At 38.4% G+C, this 16276-nt stretch overlaps 1 protein-coding gene across 1 annotated transcript in view; it reads right to left on the bottom strand.

Annotated features, from left to right (window-relative positions):
* The window catches only part of LOC131979378 (mitogen-activated protein kinase kinase kinase kinase 4-like), a 138071-nt gene that overhangs the window by 121426 nt on the left and 369 nt on the right, over positions 1–16276 (bottom strand). Inside the window, exon 2 of the mRNA XM_059343335.1 lies at positions 16060–16125. Within this exon, the coding sequence (XP_059199318.1) occupies positions 16060–16125 (66 nt within the window). The remainder of the gene's footprint in view (positions 1–16059; positions 16126–16276) is intronic.

The following is a 16276-nucleotide window of genomic DNA, read 5'->3' as shown; positions in this document are numbered from 1 at the left end:
AAAAGCCAACAGGAGGGATGCTGGGTTGCGCCTTTATCTGGCGGGCCAGTTAGTCAACTCCTCGTCCAGCATTAAGCTGGAGCCAGGCGCAACAAGTCTCAAAAACATCATTCAAACTCCATCAGAGTCATCAGTCTCCTTTAACGTACTGTGTTGGATTCAAGAAACCACTTTAATCACCACACACTGAGCAGTCCGGATATTAACTGGAAGCATTCAACATTTGGCGTGCATGTTGCTACTTCTACAGCTTGTTTTACATAAAATATTAGAGGATCATTTCATGCACACAACCTTTGGTCAAAAACTGAGACAAAAGTTTTATATAGATTTTTTTAAATAAGGCTCAGGCTAAGGTTGGGAAGTGTCTACCAAATTGGCATATGATGATGTCCACAGTGAAACATCATGATGGAGGATGATATTGTCAGCAGAAGTCATGCAGACTGATCAAATCATACGGAGACAAAACCCACTACAGGGGCGATTCCCATCATTAAGAATCATCATCATCTTATTAATTATAAATATTAATGCATTCTTTAGCATTTTAATTAATTTAAATTAATTATCTTCTACTTTAGATCTGTTGATGTGACAGCACAAGTCTTGAAGTCAGTTAGTTTACTTTTATAGCACTTAATGGTGTAGGTGTAGTTGTGGATGGGGGATGGGGCTTTTAAACACGATGCTGGACTCAGTGGTCGATGACATTGTCCATCAGCACAACCCTAGCTCAGGTCTGCACTGTTATCGTGCCATATGCATACTATTACAAATCAGAGTAAACAACCAAGGTGAGGGTAAATATAACCTTCCCAACTAGATACTGAATGTAGTGGACCTGCACTGTATGCTACATAAAAACTGCTTTCTACAGGTTCTACATGTTAAAGTGGTGTCCAACTATATACAGACTGAAAACCCTAACAGACATCCATATCTCAGAGATCTCAAACAACACACCCCTTTCAACTAATTGCCCAATTGCACAGCCTTAAGAGCTGCATATCACAAATGCTGGGTCTTGTTGGTTTTCTGAGAATCTACTGCACCTACTGGTACCTTGTTTGGCATGTAGCAATAAAAAATATAATAAAAACCTGGATTAATCTGGTTAGTCACATTGGACTGCTATTATTTTGAACACTACTGTATTTCTAACTAGGATGAACGTAGACTTTTTTTAACCTAAAGAAAGAAAGATGCATCACTAGTGACCACGACTGTCTCAAGCCCCCCATTCTTGATTCAGAGCATGCGGCGCCCAGGTGGCGCCCATTTTGCTCCCAACAGAGAGGCTTTCATTGGGTTTTATCAGGCAGGAGCAGGTCACAGATAACAGGATGAAGGGGCCGTTGTACAAGATGCTAGCTAGAGCTGCGGAAAATCAATAAGGGTGGAGTCCTGGGAGAGAAAGACAGAGAGGGAGAGGCATGAAACCCATCTAGAAACACTGGACACGCATGACTGACGCCTCTGACCTTGGAAATATGACTGTGTGTGTGTGTGTGTGTGTGTGTGTGTGTGTGTGTGCCCATGACTCATGACTGTTTAGCTCAAAACCAAAGGATGCAGGGGAGAATCTGATTCACTCACTCATGGAGATAAATGCTATCAAATTTGTGTGCAAATACATAAACAAATACATTCCCAATTGTCTTGTCCACATATGCTGGTCTCACTGTTATAAACCACTATTTGTCTACATCTGATTGTTTCCTATTTGTGTCCCAATAGTCGAGAAAAGACTAAATCATTTTCTGATACACAACAGCTGCAGCAGCTGCAGAGTCGTACCATGTCTGAACTCTTGTTGTTTCCTTCTTTAACTTCCCAGACTCCAACAGTAACTTGTTTATGACATGTTGCGAAGCTTTAACTGTTAGACTACTGATCACCATCTGGTTTAAAGTGCATGTGCCTCCAGATGGCACACAACAAGCCACATTAAAAAAAATAAACATCTTTAGGACTTAATAACCATAGTTAAAATCATATGCTAACAAGAGGAGCCGGAGGATAAATAATAATTGAGCTGGACTGATTTAATGCTAGTTAACTAGGAAAGGACTGGTATTATAAGTGATTATTAATGGTCCAATTAAATAAATAAAATCACCTTCTTTAGGGGCTCATTTTATTAATTTCATCCATGGTTGGGCAGATGGCTACCTACATCTGTGTGCATGTTTATGGTGGCATTTATTAAAGTAAGTAACAATTTTGCTTTATTTTTTGGATTTCATAGGTGCACACCAGAGCTGTCACATCAACAAATCCAAAGAAGAAGAGAATTGGCTCAAACTAATTCAAACTTTTAGGAAAACACTTTTTTTACAATACAATACAATTCAATGCAATGCACAAATTTCTGCAGAAATATCTCAACAAATATACGATGGATTGCCATGAAATTTTGTGCAGCCGTTCATGCTTCCTAGATGTTGAATCCTATAGACTTTCGGTCCTCTGGCTTGTCCTTTGCCGTCTACTAAGCTGTTTAATATAAATATTTTAGCATGCAGACATCAGCATTAGGGCTGCAGAGTCTTGTATTGTCATCCAATCAAATTACTTTGTAACTGCATTACTTTTCATGATGTTGTCCAAGGAAATAGATGTACTCATGTACTGCATGGTTCAGGATGATTATGACACCACCACATGGGGAATCTATCAACATGACTGTCCTCACAACATGTCCTGATGTCCAAAACATGCCCTGTCCTTATTGAAAATGTTAAGTGGTGACAGTTCTTTACCATCACATGGATCTGTTCCTTTTTTTCATTTAGTTTTTTTCCTGAAACCGGCCGAAGCTGCTGCTCCATCTGGACTTTAGTTTTGGTCACATGGAGCATTTGGAGGTTGTGGCACGTCAGCAGTTACTGAAGTATGATTGATTCACCATGCAGGAAATATTAAGCAAACTGAAACTAAAACAAACATTTCTCCTGCATTAATGAGTCCATCAGCATGTCTGCAGCCAAGGACAGCAGAGCAAACACAAAGGACAGTCTGTCTGAAACAGGAGACAGAATCAACCTAATAAACTACAAATCGCCGCCTTCCAAAGTCACACAGCCGTCTCCTCACGCAGAGAACAACCCAACAACCTCAGCTTCCAAATTACATTTCAGCCATTTAGCATTTAGACACTCTTATCCAAAGAGATTTATGCCGACAACCACCGTTTAACTCCAGGCAACACCAGGACTGAAAAAACACTATGTGGGCCAAGAGAAGAAGTAAAACTGCTGGATATTAGAGTTAAGAGTCTGCTATTTAAAATGGAGACAAGGTTGAGTGAAAGTGGAAATGTTTTTAATTCGAGTCTGGTCTTAAAAAACAGACTTTTAGAATATTTTAGGTATTGTTTGTCAAGAAAAAGACAACAGGAGGAAGTAGAAAAATGGAGGAAATATGAGGAAGAAGAAAGGAAAAGAAGAAGAGATTCAATCACTGGACGGAAGTTTTGTTTATTTAAATAAATCAAATTCCTTGAACAGGTTTTGATAGTCCTCGACAAGGGCAAAAGGACTTTCATCCTAATAAAATTATATTTTAATTCAATATTTTTAATATACTTGCTGGAATAATCTACCATCTACTCAAGATATAAAAATGATTAGTTTATCTAAAATACTGACTGAATATTGTGGTTTGTGTGCAGTTTTAACAATCATTTAGCCTCTGGGGGCAGTGGTCAAATTAGCAACAAACAAACAAAAACAAAAAATGCACTTAAATATGAAGCATAAAGTGATTGGTCAACATTACTCTGACTAAAAAACCAAAATCAAACACTTTTAATACCTGAAATCTTCCTCCATTGCCAGATTCTGCAATTATATTCATATGCAGATATCCATTTATGGAGGCTACCATGGAATATATATATGTTTCAAAATCAAATAAATCAGCGAGTACACAATGCTTTGGTCTACAAAATAAAAGCCCACTTATTTTTTAATTAACTGTCCACATATGGTGATATCACTGTTATAAACCACCATCTGATTGTCTCCTATTTGTCTGAAAAAGACTAAATCAATTCCAGATCCCACTTATTTTTGTTTCTTGGTCCTTAGAGAAAATGTACCAGCTCTGTGTGACAGTACAGACAGTGATACTGTGCGTTTCTTCAGCATCACTGCCTCACTGCTACGACAACAAGCCATCTGTCTGCACTGTCTGCCTGCGTCCATCACTCTACCCAGCCCCACATTAACTCACTGGAACTGCATTATATAACAGAGGCAAGCACAATCAGAACAATAAAACAGGCTAATTTCTTAATTATGATGATTTTTGTAGCACAGAAACACACAGCTGATCCACAAGTCGGGATTTACATTTTAATTTGAGGCATGTATCTGAAACTTGGGGGACCGATGGAGAGTTACAGCAGCTTTTACATTATCAACTTTAGAATGGGATTTTTTTTTTTGCAGCAAAGTTTTTATTAAACTCTCCGACATCAAGGTTGGAAATCATTTATCCAAATCACACTTAATAATGCCAAAAAATAATCCTGTTTTTTCTTTACTTTCAGATTTTAAAGTGATTAAGTTAAAAGGAAAAAAGGCATTTATCATACCTAGGCTGTAACAAACAGTTATTTCCCTTATTGTATAGTCAGTTTTATTTTTTTCATTTGATCAATGTCAAAAAAATAGTAATAAATGTAAATTAAAATTACTCTGTGACATGAAAGTGGCGTCTTAAAATTGGTTGTTTGTCAGACCAACGGTCTTAACCCAATAAAATGTTCAATTCACAATAAAATACAGAAAGAGAAAAGCAGAAATCCTCACAAGAGAGCAACTTAAACTAAATGTTTGGCGATGCTCAGAGATGTTGGAAAATCACAACAGTACTTTTCCAAAAGGTATAAATAAAATAGTGGGAAAAGAATAAAAAATACTAATAAAACAGTACACAAACAAACAAATAAACAAACAAGTAAACAAATACTAAATTAAACAGGTTGGCTAATCAATTAGTTGTTTAAGTAATTTAAATAATTGGTTTTCACTTCTAAAATAAAAGGATTTGCTGCTTTTCCCTGTAAAATAATTATTGGCAATAATATAAAATTATTGCCAATAATCATTTTGGTGGATTGAGATTGTTGGTTTGACAAAACAACTATCTGAAGTCATCATTTTGGGGTTCCATTTTGCCAACTTAGCACAGAAAAGTTCAAATAATAATTGACAAAGTAGTAGTTAATATAATCATTAGCTGTAGCCCTTATTTAGACCATAATGGGACACTAAAACTTAAGACCCATGACATTTTTTCGGTGTTTGCAGCTCTTGTAAAAGCCAGAATGATCCACCATAGGAGAAACTAAAGGATGCATTATTAAACAAAAGACACATTACCAATTTAGGCAAAAATAATTCACACATGAATCTTCACTGTGAGAAACAAAGAACGAAATACGAGTTTATGTGAGAAAAAATCTTAGAAATTATATTTAGGCAAGTGGGAAAACTGAAGAGCAGCTAATAAATGACTTTTAATACATTTTGCTCTTCATCCCAATGACTCTGTCCTATTCAGAGACAAGAGACCAGGGGCAGGAGGGTCCCACCTTCCCCTCTTTCATCAATCCCTCATTTCAAAGTCTTTTTTCCTCTACTGCTCTTCCTCCTCTCGCGGATGCACCCTGACCTTCACATTCCTCACTGAGGATGGGCTCTAAGAAGCCGGAGAAGAGGAAAACTAGCTTTTTCCATCTTCATCCAGGTTCAGGACTGGGCCTGAGTGTCTGGGTTGGGCTGACGGAGGAGGAGGAAACAGCAAACAGCAAACAGAGAGCTTCTTCTTCTGTTGCAGCTCAGAGAACTCTTACTGTGAACTTGCAGTGTCATGATCTTTGCCTCCTGTCTGCACCGTCACACTGAGCTGCCTGCTGGCTGATAAAACCTTCAGCCAGGAAGTGTGTTGTCTAAAGTAAAATGCATAACGGGGCTTTGCAACCAGAACAGGTTTTCAACAGAAAAAGAGAGGATGTCAAACCACTTTAATGACAAAGTATTAATCAAGATAAGGTTTGAAAGTCCCCGTTTAATAAGAGCAGTCACTTTTATAGAGTTTAACTTCTGTTTTTTCAAAATAATAATCAGTCAAATAATTGATTTGTCAATCTTCATAAAGTTCATTGACAACTATTTTGGTTGTATGTCTGGTGGTTGTATTTCGATGACAAACAAACTTGGATGAAGAGTCTGTTTTTTTAATATAATTTCAAACCAAGCAATGTAAAAATAAGATAAGGAGCTTTTACGAGCATTTTTAAATATTATTTTTACATTTTATTGACCAAATCTGTATCTCTGCAAACTTGACGGTAGTCGTTTTTCATACAGTACTCTAGGTACTGGGGATGCAATGTTTTAAACCCAAAAGGGGGCGACATGTACACTTTGAAGTGTTCTATCAAAAAAAAAACGAAATCCAATAAAAAGAAGTGGAATTAAAGAACAACAACATGGTAAAGAGGGGGATAAGTGCAGCTATACTTTCAACATCAAGGATTAGTAATTCATTTTTTAAAACCAGTATAGAAACTGTGCCATCAAATTTCAGATAAAGGAGGAAAAAACTTCCAGCTTAATGTAGCATTTTAAACACAGATATCCAGATTTATTGAAAGATTTCGAGGTGAGCGAATTTCAGTTCACATTAACGTTACACTGACAAACATAAGAGATGTATCCAATGTGTGATCCTTATTATCCTCACCCTGAAATACACCTTACTATTATATATGTTTGAAACAGCTGGCATTGCAGTGCAGTGTAAATGCTAAAGGCTACCTTCATATTAACATAATGTAACCACATCAGTAGGCCTTACCTGACTCCTTAATGTTCAGTCTGTATCAAACGGTTTTAATAAAGGGAGCGTACGTTAAGAACATGGGATTTTTTTGCTGTTCTTTTCTTGTGATTGTTTACTGTCTGGAATCAGGTATCTTGGACTACTACGTTTCTCCTATTGTGACATTCCTAGAGTAAATAAATAGACACTTAATAAAATAATCACCATTAACTGTGTGAAATCACTGCTGTGCTTCAGGGAAAAACAAGAAAATCTGGACTCTAAGGAGAGGGCAGGTAAAGTGTAAACACAAACTGCTCAGTTTCCACCAGGGCTGAAGGTGTTTCTCTTCTTCTTTCAGAAATCGTGTAAGTAATGGCAGTAATAAATGCCAACAAATGTGTCAAAAAGCCTGCAAACATAAAACAAAAGCAGAGAAATGTTGCTACTGATGTATGAATGTATCTAGAGAATCACCAGCAGCAGCACGGTGGCTGCATCAGTACACACAGTGAGCATCAAAGAACGTGACCCAGATACTGTCTGAGGCTCTGGCTCTTATTTTTAGCCTAACTGTAGCTAACAGGCAGAGCCGGTCACCGCTAACAGACTCATTAACAACGCTACGAAGAATGTCACCTTTGTGTAAAATAAAAACATCCATCTATAATTAGTCTTTCATTTCACTTGTGATTGCTTTTCATACAATCAGTGTATAATCTTTCCCGCAGTGTTATTAACACCTAATTGGCATATAGGTGAAGTAGCAACAACATCTGCAAAAACATTTCATAATTAAACTTCTCAGTATACCAAGACTAATGGACGGGGTTAATAATTATCCCGTCATAATAAGCACTATGTCTATAACTGTGAAGTCTCTTGGAAACATATCACAAACTCTTCATGCATTCAGGAGCATATTAAAGATGTAAATAGCCTCAAATGTGGTGGTAAACACTTCCAACAAGAGCTCTTAACAGCAGTAAAACCCTCTGAACCCAACCAACCGCCTCCCGTTGGTAAAGGATATTTTCTTTAAAGGATCACAAAAACACAGTTAATCACAGAAAGAAACTGTAAAAACAGGCATTGTCATGGGAGTTTGAACTTTCTGATAGTCCTTGAACGGATCATCGGTTCAAATGTTTCCATTAGAAAAAGCTACGAAAACGCAGCTTAAAATAGTGACATTTCTTCAAAAATCACTTTATTCTACATGTCTCATTGAAAATTATGCCAAACTGTTTGTAATAACTAGATCTTGTTAAAAACATTAAATTCTGCTTCTCAGTGACCCTGTGAAGCCATGATTGATTCTGCTGAGACGAACGGTCAAATGACAAATATTTACTGAAAATCTGGTTACACAGAGCTGAGAGAAGAGGACGGGAGAAGCTGCAAACATTCAAATAGTTCAATATGTATAGCGTGTGGAGACCCTGTGTGTTTTTTTCCACTTGTGGGCACTTGAAAAAGTGTTTATATATAAATTAAATTGTATTCAAATTTTTAAAAATATATTTATCAGGGAAATTAATTTCACGTTTTTCATTTTTTATGACATATGTCATTATAACTATGTTATTCTGCACAAAAGACATTTTTGAGATGTTTCCACTTCTGGCCATGATTGTGCTGATTCCATAGAGCTGCAGGACTTACAGATTTTGTAGATATTTTAAATATTGCAGTAAAAAAAACAAGGCCACAGTGTTAAAAATGTGACTGCTTGTTGGGGTTCAGAGGGTTAAAAAAGTGACTGGCTCCTGGTGTGTTTATGTTTGCTCACTTGTGGTGAACCTTTACTCTGAAACATTCAGTATTTGGAACAATGATGAGGTGCAGCTCTGGTTGGGAACAACGACTTCTCCATCATAAATCATGACAAAGTGGAGTTCCTGTTGCTGCTATCAGTGGCACAGCTTCCACTTCTTCTGATTGGAAAGGTCACGGTAGATGACAGAAGTTTTGACTGTAAGAGAAAAGTTTCCAGTGGAGAGGCAGTTTTACTGCTGCTGCTGCTTCTGCTGCTGTTGTTGGTTGCGGCCGCACTTCACTTCCTGTGCTGTGAAAGGTCATAGCAGACACGACTAACATTCCAGTTTGAATAGCCGGAAGGTCGGTGAGCCAGCTTTGCATGAGTCTATTCCTTCTGACAGCTTTGTAGTTCCACTTTACAGAGTGGGCCGATCTATAAATAGCTCCCTCTAGAACTAGAACCAGTAGAAAACAATAGAATTTTAAGAGGTGTGTAACAATTTGCTTCTGATGACCAATGACGTAAGTTAAAACTGTTGATAGACAATTATTTGGCTTGATTTTTTCTTTAAGTATAAATCCATTTAAACATTTCTTTTCACTGTTAATATCCAAGGAAAGTTTGTCTTGTCAAGATGTTAAGATGGAGGATGCTAAATTATAGTGGGTCAAATGGAAAATAATAAAAATACAAATAAAAAATAAATACAAGTTTAAAAATATGACTAAAATAAAATAATTTTAAAATATTTGAATAAAAAAATGTATAAACATTTAAAATTTAAAAATTGAACGGGTTCATTAATCAATTAGTTCTCAAATAATTTAAATAATTGGTTTTCGCTTCTAAAATGAGAGGATTTGTGGCATTCCCCCATTTTATCTTATTGCCAATAATTATTTTTGGTGGATTTGGATTATTGGTCTGACAAAACAACTATCTGAAGTCGTTTTCTTGGGTTCTATTTTGACAATTTAATACAAAAAAGTTCACATAATAATTGACAAAGTAGTAGTTCATAAGCATTAGCTGTAGCCCCTATTTAGACCGCTATGGGACACTAAAGCTTAAGATTCATGACACTTTTCGGTGTTTGCAGCTCTTGTAAAAGCAACCATAGAAGAAAATATAGGATGCATCACTGAACAATAGATACTTTATGAATTCATTAGTAAAAAATAAAATAAAACACTATGTCATGAATGTCTGGCAGTCTAGTTCTGTGGCTAACAGGTCGATGTTTGGCTGTGTGTTTCCTCAGCTCCAGATGTGACTCACTGGCAGATAAAGTGAAACCTCAGAACGCAGCACTTAAGACACACATGTATCTGACAGATCTGCCATGCAGTCAGTGAAGTGCTGCGGAGCATTTCCTCTCACAGTGATGCTGCTGGAGAGCCACACCCAGGAAAGAAAACAAGCATCTTTCCTGTCTTATATCAGTGTGAGGAGAAGCTGAGGAAGTGAAACAGCTTTGAACGTTCATGTTTTATACATAAAATTCACTTTATTTTCTGTTTCCAGCTCCTCAAATGTAGGGTTTTCTGTTTTTATCTTTGTAAACTGAAAACCTTTGGGTGCAATTTGACACATTTTGAAAACATCACCTTTAGCTCTACATTGATTTGTTGATAGATAGCGTAAATAATCATAAGCTGCACGGCAACTTAAGGTTTCCTGCTTGCAGCTGATACAAAACGCTGCCTGAGAGTCTTCACACCCTGAATCACACCTGTTTTTACGTCCTGCAGCGGCTTCCTGTTAAGTCATCTTAAACATCTAATTCAATCTTTCCCCAGGATGTACAGCATGGATGAAAAGTTATATATGTGAGAGAGAGAGAGAGAGACGGCGGGACAGAGGGAGGACCTCGCTGCTGATTTTTTCCATCCTCTAAACCGAAAGATAAACAGGACTAACATTTGCTCTAAAGAGAACATCTCAGCAGAGGTGCAGACTTTATCTACAGTGCATGAGATAAAAAAAAACAGCACAGGTTAGGGAACTATGAATTCAATACAGGGCCTCAGAAACTGACAGTGTTCTTTCTAATCAGTTACATGAAAATAGCTTAAATCACCTGCAGTGTTCCGACTGTTCTGCACATTTTATCTGCATTTATTTTACATTAGTAAATTATTTCAGTATGGTTTCAGTATCAGTTGTAGTATCCTGTGATTAAAGTTAATTATCTTCAGTTTTGTATTATTTTTTACAAGAAAATGCACATAATTATTTTGAGATCTAGATAATATATTTAGCGCATGTGGTAACTTTGTAAAGATACAGGCTTGATACGTAAAAACGTTCATAATTTGTCAATTATTTGAGTAGTTTTCAATGTAAATATGCCAAACACTCTCCATTGTTTTGCAGCATTTAAATGTTTTATTTTTGGGAGTTTTTGAGTCGTGGTTTTGATAAATCAAGCTGTCCAAGAAAAGAGTGATGCTGTATTTTTTCCAAAATATATTTTGCATAATGTATCATTAATAATCAAGAAAACAGTTATCACATTAATTGCTAATTTAGTTACAGTTTAAAGTGATATTTTGTTTCTTGAGCACACCAATAATTAAATTAACTTTAACGGTAACATATCCTCACAAACTATCAGCCCCTAAACAACATTGCATTAAATTTTAAATAAATTGCATTTAGCAGGATTTTACTGTCTCATGTTGTCCCTTTCCAATCTGCAGTGATATTTCATGTGTAAGCATAAAAAGAGCGACAGGAACAGGTCTGTGGTTTTATAATCTGGCCATCACAGCGAAGCCACCAACTTCTCCTCACTGCACTGATGACTTCCGCCGTTTCACTACTTCCTCACAAACATCCACTCGCTGTCTGCCGACACCCACACCAGTAATCTCATTCAGCCTTGCTCGATTTTACAGAATACAACACAAAGAAAAGCCCCAAAGGTTTGAGCTGTTTGCTCCTGTTGGACAGTTTTATAAACTCGAAGGCAGCCTGAAACAATCACAGCTGTGAACCTCAGCAGTTCTTGAACGGGTTAAACCATTTCCTCAGAGAGGGGGATTCCCAGCCCCACATGCTGAGTGTGGTCTTACCCCAGAGTTTAACAGATTCCTCCTGCCTCTTTCTGCAGCTCTGATTTAATTTTTTCGTCCACCCCCCACTGTTTAATAGAAACACAAACATGCTGACCTCTAACCTCTTTTATGCCCCGTTTCTGTTAATGAACTTCTACTTTATCTGTGTTTTCTGCTTCATGTTTTGCTTTTCCAGTTACAGGATGTTTTTTTTTCATGATTAGTGTCCTCAATTATCTGCCTTGTTTTTATTTTAATTTAAGCTTTGTCAAAATAAAACAATTTTCCACAGTGTAGATGAAGCATTTCCTAACTTTACAACTTTTTCATAGGGAAAAACTACTTTAAATCTTTGGAGTTTTGGGCTATGTTGTTCGTTTTTGAATATTTTTCATTCTACCCATATATATATAAACAATGTTTGACCATGCCATGTTGGTATCATTTTTTTCAGCACAACCTCACCTGTATGACCTGATAATTATTTTTACACTTTGACTTACTGGATCCACATTTTGAATCCAAAAACCCACAAAAAGAAAACATGAAATCAGATTTGAAATGTTGTTGATGTTTTTTTACTTTCAAAAATCGGACCATGCTCTACGAAGAATTTTAAATGAAAATGTGAAAGCAGGCTGCAAATATAACATACAAGAAGTCAAATGAAGAGAACATCTAGGGTTCTACTTGGCCAGTTCTACTTGGCCTTTCATAATCAAACAAAAACTGGCATGGAGTTTCAGGCCAATACTTTAGATTGAAGTTGATAGTTCAGAGCTGCTTTGTTTTTACCTTGTGACATCAAAGTCATGATAAATTTCAGCTCTGCCCAGGTGCATTTTCTATAAATATGTGTTACTATGAAGTCAGAAAAAGGCTGGAGTGAGTATTGAGAAAATAGCATGGAAAATAAGCTGGAAATTGAAAACATACAGATGTTTTTACTTATAATTTCAGAACTCAATCACAGACAGAAAGAGGTTTGAGTGTACAGGGCAAGAGCACCAGCTCCATGTCTCATATAACTAAACAAAACCACTTTGATGATTAAAGGACAAGCGCTTCTCTTTTTTCTATTTCCCCTTGTTTCTGTGTCTCTCACCCCTCTCTTTCTCTCTCTCTCTTCCTCCCCTCCCTCTATTTTATTTTTCCATCCCAACAGCTGTTGTCGGTGCACACAGCTGCAACAAGCCTCGCTCACTCGCACTCTGCAGCTATTCGCCGGCCTGGGAAGCCCGACCAATCGCCAAAGTGTTGAGGATCAAGTGCACATGTGCCGACGCGCACACACATATACACAGGTTTTTGGGTCAGATGTTTGTGAGGCAAAAAAAGGAAAAACTTGTTTCATCCTCACTCAACCTCGCATGGCACACGTGGTTATGATTCACCGAATCCTGAGGAACTAAACTCAAAATGTCAAGGTTAATTTGTGTTCCAGTGTATCTGAGCATTTCCACAACCACTTGTCCCCCAGCTTTAATGAAACGTTTACGGACGCCGCCGTACTCCCCACAGCTACGAAAAAACCCTAAATAAAACAAAGAAACAACCCTCAAAGCAAATCAACATGTGACTTCAGTGGTAATGTTTATCCCGGCACAAAAAGATACGACCAAACGCACCCATGAGCTTAATTATGAGGAGACGTTTCAGCGTTCTCACTGTGAGGTAACAGCAGAGGCTCGCCTCAGGGCCGGCCTCATTGTCCACGATCTGATTCAAAGTGACACTCGTCTCAGCGATGGAAGCACCGAGGGCTGCTGGTCACTTGTGTAATCCTCAGAGGCGGAAATGGAGATACAGTAGACCTTGAGATCGTCCTGTGGACACTGACGCCATATTGTACGAGTGTAAAGTGAGTCTGCGAGGTCCTTGTTTACACTGAAACATGTCAGTCAACAGTTCCTGCTCAAACTTCTGGATATTTATTATGCCTGACTATGAAGTGATGGAAGACTTAATGGCTCTGATGAGCAAGAGTTTACAGACGAGTGATGATTCACTGTCAAGCATCTTACTGCCTCAGTTTGTTGCAGCAACTCAGGTGAGTAACATCCCCATCAGCTGAGCTTTCAGACTTCACTACAAGGACCAACATGGCTACTCATATATACTTTATGATTTCCTAGAGCTTACGATACTGTAGATATAGTTACTCTGTGTCTACCTCTGTCTATAAACTGCAGAGAATTAGCAAGTTTATGTCATGGAGGAGGTTGAATAAAGCTCAAAATGTGCTTTTCTGCAAGATTTTTTCACCTTATGATGTGAGACAGCAATGAGAATGAAAAAGAAATGTGCACATCGTAGCACAAGGCGTGATGTGACCCTTTTAACACCATCGTTCAGGGTACAGAAAGTGCAGAGGAAGTCACATAAAAGCCTGAAGATGGAGCTTTGTCAATAACAGATCTTGCCGCTCTACACCTCCACAATATCGACCGGTCTCCAGGTGTGTGTTCTCATTCTGAGGTGACAGAATCGCTGCTGGCTCCACTCTATTAATGCATCCTTTACTGTCATAAGAGGCATGCATGTTTAGCAGCAGTCTATGTAAAGTTAGGGCTGGAACAGGGTGTGAGTTTGCATTGAAATGTGGCGGAACATGGGGGTCAGGTACACACAGCCAAATGCAGAAAACAAGCTATGTAGATTGGTGCAGGTAATGCAGAACTTAATCTTTACAACCTTTAGCTGTACACCAGTAACAACATGATGATAGCATCTCACAAATGAGATGCTGAGGCTTATAGTACCATCCGTGTGTATATGTTGCTCACGTGTTGTAGGGTGTGTGACTAGAAATACATCCAACATTTCAGTTTCCTTGCATAAAAGTTTTAGTTTCAGTTTTATAGCCTGCTGTGACCTGTTGCCTTTTGGCAAAGTGTTCGTAACACAGAAGTGAATTAAATGATTCTTTATTAATGCTAAAAAATAGTTGCCGGATGGCTAAACGTTAGGTCAGTCCCCAGCATGCAGATCGTTTCTGTGTTTGACAGTTGCATAACTGTCTGTTCAATATAAATGAAAGAGGTGTACCTTTATGCAACTGTGACACCTAAAGCAGGTATAAATAACATCCTACATTCATGGTAATTAAAACCATAATTCAAAGCTTATTTGACCCTCATATAATGAACTCTATCAATGCTACAAACCCTAAACATTTAGTGTTCTGATAAAAGATGCAACAACTATGTCAATCAGCATGCTTTATATTTGCACCACAAACCTCAAGGTAAGGTGCACAAAGTTCACTGTATTCCACTTGGATTTGTTCCAAAAAGAGGTTTGGAATAGTTGTGTTGCTGCAATGCATCACAGCAGGAAATAAAACAGCATGTGAGTCTATTTTCCAGACAAATGAGCGTCAATCACAGCTGGACACAGCTCTGACTTGGTATGCAAATGTCTGCGAGCGGAGTTATCCAAAACGTCTGAATTCTTACAGTTTACGGCTTAATTCATAACCTATAGCTGTCTTTTTCTAGCATGACATAATCCCAAATAGACCGTTTTCATGCAGGAGACACTAGAAATGCAAATGTTTTGGTAAGGTATATAGACACCAGGGCTTGGTTTCCATCATACAACAGCAAATGCATATGATTACTTCAAATTAAACCGCTCAGTAGAAGACGAGGCAGCTCTGACCCAGTCCTCCTCTTCCCTCTGCTCTCATTTCTACCAGGCAACAGCAGGATGATGTCGCCGCTCATCTCTGGAGGTGGAAATCTGGGCTGCAGGTTCTCCAGGTCTCCATCAGATGCCTTTTTCTCTCTACATATACAGCCTGTTTCTTGGGTGTGTGTTGGGATGAACAGGCCCCTCACCATTAATGCAGCACATAGCCACTCCAGCAAAAAGCCTGCTGGGCAATAGTGTGCACAAATGCGCAATGGAACACCGCCCACCCAATGGCGCACAAGTCGGTCAGCGTGGTAAAAGGCTGTCATGCACGGATGGGGTTGGCCTGATCAGTGTGTAGTGCAAAGCGAGCAGTATGTAAGGGATATTTTACTGGGGTGTGGATGAGATGAGGGGGGGGGAGGAGGGAGGGAGGGAGGAGGGAGCTCTTTGGGACCAAAATAGGTGTGCTGGGGTGATGTTTGCATCGCTAAAATAAAAAATAATGAATGGATGGGAAGCAGTCAGAGGCCAAAATGCTATCAGAGATAATCCTGTCCAGAACGCACCGGTCCCAAGTGAAGGAGGAGGAGGAGGGGGGCATGTTATAACAAACGTGTTCCTGAGACCGTGAGAGGGGAAAAAATACATAAATGCATGTTTGTGCTCCAGTTTCCGCCCGTTTGTTCTCTAGGTTGGGGCTTTAACACACACATATACACACACACACACAACAGACATAGACAGATGAAGGCTCACACCAACCTTATAGACTTGACCATAGGTGCCATTTCCGACCACTTCCACCAACTCGAAAATTCCAGCTGGATCCTGTATTCAAAACAGCATTAAAACAAATTAGACAGATCCTAATTGAATCCCTGTAGTATTTACAGTCGGGTTCGTTCGGTTCATCGGCCGGCTGCGCCCGGTTTGCTGGCCCTCTCATTGCGAGCGGATATTAGACAAAGAAAAGCCACCG

This window comes from Centropristis striata, chromosome 10, assembly GCF_030273125.1.
Source record: "Centropristis striata isolate RG_2023a ecotype Rhode Island chromosome 10, C.striata_1.0, whole genome shotgun sequence".
NCBI classification, from domain to species: Eukaryota; Metazoa; Chordata; class Actinopteri; order Perciformes; family Serranidae; genus Centropristis; species Centropristis striata.
This window is presented reverse-complemented; position numbering and strand designations above follow the sequence as displayed.